General features: G+C 43.4%; 1 protein-coding gene across 14 annotated transcripts in view; it reads right to left on the bottom strand.

Moving 5' to 3' along the window:
- The window catches only part of LOC101169132 (neurobeachin), a 101,081-nt gene that overhangs the window by 1,783 nt on the left and 90,052 nt on the right, over positions 1-9,246 (bottom strand). For 5 of the 14 annotated variants that reach the window (XM_011483293.3, XM_023962856.1, XM_023962858.1 and 2 more), the window contains 19 exons: positions 8,834-8,976; positions 8,610-8,759; positions 8,049-8,185; positions 7,844-7,961; positions 7,578-7,680; positions 7,382-7,497; positions 5,868-5,980; positions 5,611-5,751; positions 5,410-5,529; positions 4,943-5,095; positions 4,243-4,407; positions 4,053-4,142; positions 3,358-3,550; positions 2,152-2,223; positions 1,914-2,069; positions 1,350-1,520; positions 1,141-1,242; positions 825-1,021; positions 600-751 (listed from right to left, as the gene is read on the bottom strand). In XM_011483293.3, the coding sequence (XP_011481595.1) occupies positions 600-751; positions 825-1,021; positions 1,141-1,242; positions 1,350-1,520; positions 1,914-2,069; positions 2,152-2,223; positions 3,358-3,550; positions 4,053-4,142; positions 4,243-4,407; positions 4,943-5,095; positions 5,410-5,529; positions 5,611-5,751; positions 5,868-5,980; positions 7,382-7,497; positions 7,578-7,680; positions 7,844-7,961; positions 8,049-8,185; positions 8,610-8,759; positions 8,834-8,976 (2,592 nt within the window). The remainder of the gene's footprint in view (positions 1-599; positions 752-824; positions 1,022-1,140; positions 1,243-1,349; positions 1,521-1,913; positions 2,070-2,151; positions 2,224-3,357; positions 3,551-4,052; positions 4,143-4,242; positions 4,408-4,942; positions 5,096-5,409; positions 5,530-5,610; positions 5,752-5,867; positions 5,981-7,381; positions 7,498-7,577; positions 7,681-7,843; positions 7,962-8,048; positions 8,186-8,609; positions 8,760-8,833; positions 8,977-9,246) is intronic. The other 9 variants (XM_020708780.2, XM_020708781.2, XM_011483303.2 and 6 more) reach the window with 3 other exon arrangements.

Genomic DNA, 9,246 nt, shown 5'->3' with positions numbered 1-9,246 from the left:
CATTTCTGAGTATTTCTTCATTCAAATCTTTGTGAATCATGGAAAAATGTAGTTTCCAAAAGATTGTATTTGTGACACAAAATACACATCTCTGCTCCGCTCGACAGCAGGGAAGTTAGGAAGGGGGTGGGGGCTGCGTCAACAGTCAGAAGTGAATTTCTAATGAACTACTGCCGCTCTGTAGAAACTGTGTCCTAGAAAAGGACACAGGACTTTTGATTTTGGCCAAAAATGACATAATAATGAATAAAAAACCACTGGGGACAACTATTGAAATGGCCGAAATCATGATTGGGGTGGGACTTTAAATTTAGCCTAAGCAGCTCAAGTTGCTAGGCAACATCCACCATCACCTGTGGCCTTGCAGATTAAAGTCATCCCATTAACAAAATGCAATTTAATGCTCTGTCCACATGAGCCATGGGCACTCACAGTGGAATGAGAATCTCACCTAATTACAACGGGACTTCCTTGATTTAGAAAAATACAATCTGTTGCTAGGAGACACGACTGAAAGTTGCTGTTTATTTTCTGAAACCGTGAAAATTTGAGAACGTCCCATTTTCTGGAAATAATGGCTCCACAATAATCTCTTTTACCTCTGGTCGTGCGAAAGGTCCATGGCGCGGATGCCGGCGTCACAGCCTGGATAAATATAAAGCTGTTTGAAGTCGCACGCCTGCCACACCTCCACAACTCCATTATCACCTCCGGTCACTAAGTTTTGCCCATCGCTGCTCAACAAGATGGCCTGAGGAGAGAAGGAGGACTATTTAAATATTACCCCATGCCAACATGAACTGTGTGAAATCTATCAGATTTACCCGTGTGGAATCATTGACTTCCATCTGTGCCAGCAGTTTTCCGTTTATGCTGAAGTTGCAGAATCGACCCCTCTCATAGTAGATGATGCAGTGTCCCTCACTGGACACCGAGATGAGGCGAGGTCGCTGGCACAGCTCCGGACCCTCCAGAGCCCGAAGCAGGTCCCCAGTGATGGTGTGGACGAGGCACGGGCCTTCTGAAGAGCAGAAACACACCAAAGACAACATTGAATTCCTTTATTTTCCTCAGAGATCATTTGCTTTGTGGCAGATTGGAGTTTCATTCATCTGCTATTTCTAAAAAAACAACACTAACCTTTGGCTCCACTGATAACCAACCCCAGCTCCGCACACACAGACACACACACCACCTCGTGGTCGTGTCCTGTCAGCACTGCTCTGGGAGCAGGATAGTCACCTATAGAAAGACAAAATCCCCATGCGTCTCAGTGTACCGTACTTTAAACCCTCTAAAGCTGTCTATTTATTTTCATTTTTTTACATTTCCACTGTGATAACACTCACTGTTGTTGGGATTGTCCCCTATAATATGGTGCCGTCCGCTCCAGTACCACAGAAGGAGAGTGGCGTCTCTGGAGCCCGACACGATGTAACAGTCTCCTCCGATGTAGGACTCTGACCGAGCCAGACACGTCACCACGTCCCAGTGGCCAAAAACGATCTGGGTCAGCTTTCCTGTGGAGACGGAGATTGAAGTCAACATCAGTGGCAGAGAGGCCTCAGCTGATCCTTTTGATGTCCCTCAGCTAAACTTCCATGAAAATGGAAAGTTCTGGGAGAAGTCAGCACTTTCCTTGAAAACCCACACCGATGAAAATGTTTTTTTTGGTGTTTTTAAACATGTTCTTACGGCTTTTTTTAGATGATGGACATTAATCTAAAGAAAATTAGGCCTAAAGTTGCATTTTGGAGTATTCTTTTATTCAAATCACATCATCATAATGAAAAGACCACTGGGTACGCTTTTGAAATAGATCAAAAAATGAACAGAGTGGGTCTGTAAGAAAATATACTTCAAAAAAATAATTACCTGCAACAAAGTTCTCGAATGATAAATGTAAAACAAACCTGTTTCAGTCGAGTAAACTCGGAAGCTTTTGTCCCAGAAGCCGCAGACCAAGATGTAACGGTTGTCAGCGGTAACCACGAAGCAGTGAGTGTTAATCTGGATGCTCTGATCCACCAAGTCGGTGATCTGACGCTTGTTTACGCCTGAGTTGTTTGCTGCATCAAAGAAAAAAAGGTTTTAAATGCATTGCAAAGGTGAAATGGACAGACTATTAAAGTGTGCTGCAGACAGACAGACCTATGAGCGGGTCCATCTCGATGGGTAGATGATGAGCCTGCTCTAGGGAGTATCCCGGAGCTCCACGGAGGCCTGAGGAGACAAATATTAGAGGGATCAACGACATAATAAATGAATTTTGTCATTTACCAGTTATCTAAAGATTATTTTTGCATAAATCTACCAAGAATGAGGAAGATTTTGACTGTTAACTTAAATGCAAGAATATTTCATAATTAGATTATTATTTTACTATTATACGTATTAGTACAGTGTTCCCTCACGATATCTCAGTTTACTTTTCGCAGTCTCGTTGAATTTAAATTTTTTTTAAGTGCATTAGTTCTGCGTCCAGATTGGCTGTTGACTTTGTCAATTATTTTCTCTGTGCCGTGGTAGGTACCATAACAGGAACTTCCGTTCAGGGTCCTGGGACTAAAGCTGACGTCACATTATGTGATTGGCTGTCCGGTGGTCCGATGACGCGTCAGATAGTGATTGGTCTGGACAAATTATGATACTACCATAGAAGAAGATATTATGAAGTCTGTTGTAAATAAACAGAGCTCCGACATTGAGCAAAATTGTCTTCTGAACATGCCTTTATTATTGTTATGATTATTATTGAATTGGCAGAACGGACCCGGAAGAACAACATTTAGCCATGCTAACAACATTTTCAGCCATGGCTGAACTTAAACTGGAATAACAAGCGGATTGTGGCAAAATCTCTTTATAAAAATTACAAAGAAATTTGTCAGACACAAATTATGAGGGAAAATAACTTTAGGTAACAAAAGGGAACGTGAAATGGAAATTTATAGAGCCCGAGCAGATCTCAACGTACGAAGTTTTTCCAAGTGGGGCTACCGTAGTGTGACGTTACCTAGTCTAAAGGACCCAGAGCGGGAGTTCCAGGCCGAACGGTTATATTACCTTCACTGTCTCTCCTGAACAGAATGCGTTCAGTTTGCCATAAATCTTGGATCGGGATAAGATCTTTTTTACTCCATAAACTGGACTTAATTTTCTACAAAAGTTGAAACTTTTGTATGAAAGAGAGAAAAGTGTGAAAATGTATATGTCTTCCTGATTAAAGGGTTTAGCGAGGGTTTTTACCGCCTTTAAACATCTGTAATCCTACTTTGTGGGTTAGCCCTGCGATAAACCCTGTATAATTAGTTAAAAGAGTCGTCAGATGTGCCCCAACATGCCCCGAATGCTCACCGACGGTGTTGTGCCAGCGGTTGACGGCAAACAGCCGGCTGCACGTGACGGTGACGGCCGCCGGTATGCTGAGGTGCGGCAGCGTGTTGGCAGCAACATGAGTCACCGGGGAGTTGGAGGGGAACTTGAGCACCATGATGACGTCCTGCTGCATCTGATCCTTAAACATCAGGGGGCTCTGGGGAAGGAAACACTGGTGAGACAGACAGAGAAGGAGAGAAGGACAGAGGAGGAAAGAGGAGGAAAGAGGAGGACACAGCAAAGAGGAAGGGTGAAAGGGAGGAGGAGGGGAGAGACAGAACGGATGGGAAAGAGGAAGGGAAGGTAGAAGGTACATTAGTGGGAGCACAGGGTCAGAGCAGGTGCACACACTGAGGGTGGCTTAAGAACTAGGAGGTTTTTCGTGGTTCTGGACTGATGGGTTTGGGTTGACATGGAGAGCTCTGATACAGAGACACTGAGGCCTTGAGCTGCTCGGGGTAGCATGGAGGACAAACAGGCTGAAAACAACATCCTTACATACAACTTCATGTAATAAAATCTAAATTTAGGCACATTTAGGAGCCATATGGTGACTAGCCCTCATTTAAAAAAAATTGATACTTAAAAATGAAAAAAAGGCTTCCAGTTTTGTTTTTTTTGGAAGATTATTTTAGATAAGCATTAAATGGGCTGAGTGGCTGTGTTATCCTCACCAGATGCATGGCTGAAGAGCGAGGTGGGTGTGGCTCAATCAGCAGCTGTGAGGGGACCTGACCGCAATCTTGAATCTGGTTTTCAACTGTCTGCAGGAGAAAACAAAGCAGTTTAGCAAAAGAAAGAAACCAAATGCAGAGTTTTGTTGTAGTATTTTTGACCCCAAAATGTCTTGTTGTGGAAAAGTACCTCCCGCTGCACGGCCTCCAGGTTGTCTAAGTTGACAGCGCCCTCATAGCACATAAAATTGAAGACGTTCAGAGCCCGGACTGCCTCTGGACCTCGCTGCTTGTAACCAAATATCAGGTCAATCCACTGGTGAAGCTGGCATGACACAAACTCACTCTCCAGCGCCTGGAAAAAATAAAAAAATAAAGAAAAGGGTCCATGTCAGATTTCCGCCATGATGACCTTAAAGACCCTCTTCAAGGAAAATCATGTTTTTGGTGCTTTTCTTTTGGTTCTGGTGGTATTTTTATCATGATGGAAGACATTTATCAGCTTAAAATTGCATTTCAGAGTATTTCTTTTTTCAAATAATGGTGAAACAGGAGCAGACAAAAAAAATGCCACTGGAAAAAGAACGTAGTTAGAAAATATGTTAGACTAGATCCATGTTCGCCTGAGCTGGCATCTGGATCAAAGCTGTGCAGCTGGAGAGCTCCAATATTTCTTGCCAGGGCTGTAAGCTAGCGGGAGAGCTTGTAAACAGAGAGCTCTAATTTTGAAGGTGGGGCAGAAGTAAATTTCAGGGGTCACCTTCTCCTGAGCTACTGCCGCTCTGCAGAGCCTATGACCTAGAAAATGCTAAAACCTGCAAAATCCCACATAAAAGACCACATCAAAAGATGATTGGGGTGGGTCTTGGAACGGTTTTTCTCAGTCTCACCATGCGATTAATTCGAACAAAGTCTTCAGGTTTCTTGGCCCAAATGGGAAGCTCCACGTCGCACACAGAAATTCCATCATCTCTCAAGCCCAGTTCAAACTCGTTACTGTTGACAAACATTTCTGGGAGGTAGTAGAACTCTGGGATCAGCTCCTGTTTGATATGACGGGAACAAATAGATTATTTCACTTCAAAATGTTGAATGTCCGCTGCAGTTTGGGATTTTTAAAGCTGGCACACAAACAAGGAAGGCCAATGTTTTGTTATCATTATTCTCAGTCCAGTTCTCAGTTTTTTTCTTCTTGAGCTTCAGAAAGTGTCCATAGCTTTTTTTTAAACATCTAAAGTGAAAGGCAAACTTTTCTATCTTCAAAAACATGGTTTATAAATGAAAGTTTATACATGTGTGACTTTGATTGCTTTTGTGTTTCTCCTGGCTACCAGTTTATCCAGTCAGGACTGGTTACCTTCACATCAGCAGTGTCCCTCTGGCAGTTCCTCCAAGCGCGGCCGATACCAGAAAAGGATCTCTCCGGATGGTCAAACTTCGCGTCGTTGGCGTTAAGGAAAAATGTGGTGAAGGGCTCCTGCAGGCAGACAGTCCCACACATGGATGCAGTCACTTTCCTGAGTGTTCCAGCTCATAAGCGGGATAAATGATCACTTACTATTCTGAGCATCCACATCAGCGTGGAATGAGCAGTGGAGTATAGGGTCGTGTAGTGATGAGGGGGCGTGCTGTCATCGTCCCAAGACTCATAGTGCTCAGCGTAGAACGCTGCTCTCTTGGGATTCAGGGCACCGATTGGCTGAAAAGTAGTGAAATCTCTTATAACGCATCTCCGACTTGAGGTAGAACTATGTGGATGGTCTCTGTGTCGTACAAAACCACCTCATTTTGTCTGGTCAAGACGCATGCTCTTACCTTGGAAAGGTCTCTGAAGTTACCAGGCAGAGTGAGGTCGATCTCCTCTGAGTCGTAGTTGGTCAGGACCCAGGGAAAGACTGGGTACTGGTTCAGGTCGTTGTAGGTCCTCCCTGCGGGGTCAAACATGAACACACACATGTAACAACAGTCGGACACAGTATGAAAATATGAGAAATATATCCTCTAAAGATTCCCAATGATTCGAATAAGAAAATACTCAGAAATCTGAGTTTATGCTTAATTTACTTAATATTTATGCGTCAGCAGAAAAATACTAAAATCCTCAATGGAGGATAGAACTGTGTGAGCTACTTGGACAAGCACTTCAATGCAAAAGGTTATAGAGGACCCTTCTGCAAACCCAAAGAGCAAAAATGCTCATGCACATTATTTTCCTATGGGCAATGCTGGGGGTGACAGGTCATGGTGAACACCTATACAACACCCAAGGCTGAATTGGGTGAGACACAGGCACGTCATAGGGACTCAATAATAAAAATGGATTACATTTATCTGTGCTTTTGCTAGGTGCTCAAAGCGCTTAAAATTTGTCCATTATTCATTCACTCCTCATTCATACTTGATCATGATAAGCTACTGTTGTAGCCACAGCTGCCCTGGGGCAGACTGACAGAGGCGTGGCTGCCAGTTCACGCCCACGGCCCCTCTGACCATCACCGGGATCATTCATACGGATTCACACACCAGTGGAGCCACACTGGAGGCAAGGAGGGTGAAGTGTCTTGCCCAAGGACACAACGACAGCTGGGGGAGCAGCAGGGATCGAACCAGCAACCCTTCGGTCATTGGACGACCTGCTCTACCGCCTGAGCCACTGCGGCCCTAACTCTGTCCTGAAGATTTTATATATTTACCTAATTTACATACTAATTTTCATCACAAGCATCATAGTTTTATGATGCTTGTGATTTTCTTTCATTTAAACATAAAAAATGTCCAAGATTTGTAACTTGAAAAAATCAACAGTATACACCAGTGTGTTGGTGTAATTCTCATGAACAATATATAAACTTTAAAAGGTTTTTTAATAGTCTTTCTAAATTCTCTCCCTACTTTTATTGTAGTTTCTATTGAGGTGAAAATAATAAGAATTTTTTCTTAGGTTGATAAGATGTGGGAGGCTTCTACAAGTGCAGACAGATTTATCTCCACTTTAATCTTTCATTTTCTGTAATCTCACATTTTCAATAATATTTCCACCTTTCAGCCACACAAACAATAACAAAGGAAGTTTTCACCGCGTGATAAAAAACATGGAAAAGATTGTAAAGGGCAACAATTTGCATTATTTAAGTCTGTCACAAAAATATAAGAACAAACTTGTGGAAAAGAGGCAACGAAGCAAAAACAAAAATCTATTAACTGGGCTGGAAATGTTTGCATAGAAAGACACAAAAGTGTTTGCAACCTCATTTGATTTTATCTTCTGAGATTGAAGTTAAAATATTAAAAGAAACATGCAAAGTAAAAAGGGGATGTGCTGATTTTACCTGCGATAGTATTAAGGAACATGAGGTACTCAAAGTTGGAGATTTCTCTCCTCTGCCATCGCTGCGTCATGTTGGACGACTTGAAGAGCTGACGAGGCGTCGCCAAGGAAATACGTCTGAACAACAAACAAACGCATGGAAATTCATTGAAATGTATGTGGAAGATGGGGGTCGTCTGTTTGCATGACGGCCATACCTGGCTTGTGGTAATCCGTAGCTGGTTCCCACCCCCACCCGTGGAAGGCTGTACACCACCCTTTTGACTGTGGCCTGGTCAGGGAAGTTAAACATCACAGATGCTGCAGAGAGGATGAGACGAGATTCAAACCCCATGTCAAAGCAAGTCCCACCATCAAAGAGAAGCTTGTGCTACATAATGCATCAAGACGAAGGAGGAATGTGCAGAGATAATGTTTCAGAACTCAAATGAAGGGAAGTAGTGTTTCGTTTTTTCATGCTTACTTCTGTTAGCCATGAAGACTTCCAATCCGGTGTTCTGCAGCAGAAAACGTCTGGAGAACACAGCCCGGATCTCACTGAACATCCATTTACCATGCAAACCCTCTGTGTAAGCCAGTACCTGTTTTATTTATTTAAAAGAAAAAGAGATATCTTTCAGACATTCAGCTTCATTTTCCTGCTCAACAATGGCGTGACTTGCCCTCACTTTGGCGTCCGTTTTCTTGAAGGTAGGATCCTCTTCGTCCACCTCAAAGTAGATTTCCGTGGTGGTGATGGAGAGCGTTCCTCGAGCCACCACGACCGGAGCAACCAGCTGAGCCGGCGTGCTCAGAACCACCGGGCCTGGGGGGGAGGGAGGGAGGGAGGGCAAGGGCATCGTTCAGCTGTTCTGAATTATTTTTTTCGCAGCACTGAGAGCCTCATGATTCAGAGATGCTTCACAGAAGAAATCACAACTCATTTCATGTTGGTTAGGATTCATCCGTCTTATTGCTACTTTGCTGCAGCAATGTGAAAAAGATCAGTAAGTTATAAGTTTGATTCAGTTATGTCATTACAGGATAAGAATTGTTTAAATTGGCTGGGGGGAGGGGGGTTAGTGCAACTGTAAAAACACAAAAACCCAGACCAGGACCTCGTTCCGTCCAACTTGCCTTTGGATGTAAAAAGTCTTGGACGGAAAGGTACTACAAACAGAAGCGGTTGACATTTTACTGTTTTTATAATAGCTGCAGCTGTTTAGTCCCGCTGTGCTTCTGCAGCTCACCGGCAAGATTGTCAATCTCTTTTTCCTGCAGCAGACTGACAGCGTCGTCGTCTCCCTCCAGCATTAGCTCCGCCTCCGGGTTCTGCGTGACCACAGACTGACTGCGGAAGCTTTTCTTGGTCTTCAGCTCCTCCTCCTCTTCCTCCGTACCTGTTTGAGGTTATTTTCATGAGAACTACAGCGCAACGATGGCCACAGATTCTGCAGGATTACACATTCCTGACCATATTCATCCAGAGACTTGAGAGCGACTCCAGCGTGAGTGGACCCAAAGGGATTCCTCACAAATCTTCGCCTCCTCCTCAAGTCGTCCTCCCAGTAGTCTAAGCGCCAGAAGTCATGTAATTGGCTGAGGAGTAAAATGTGACTAATTAAGGTCAGAAAAAGGCAGAAAAAAAAGGACTGTTAGTTTTGGGACCACTGGGAAAGTTACATTTTAACATTCAAACTGGTTTATTTTGAGGACATTTTCTAACTTGAAAAAAAAAACAAAAACAAATGAAACAGCTGTTAAAATATTCTGGTTGAGTTGTTAACAGTGAAGTCACGTTGACTCCGCCCTCTGCAACGCACGCTCAAACAACCATTTTCTGAGAAAACGCATGTAAATACCCATTTTGGGTGTCCAAAACGCTCG

Source organism: Oryzias latipes, chromosome 14, assembly GCF_002234675.1.
Source record: "Oryzias latipes chromosome 14, ASM223467v1".
NCBI lineage: Eukaryota > Metazoa > Chordata > Actinopteri > Beloniformes > Adrianichthyidae > Oryzias > Oryzias latipes.
The sequence above is the reverse complement of the archived record's forward strand: the minus strand, read 5'-3'. Positions and strand labels throughout refer to the sequence as shown.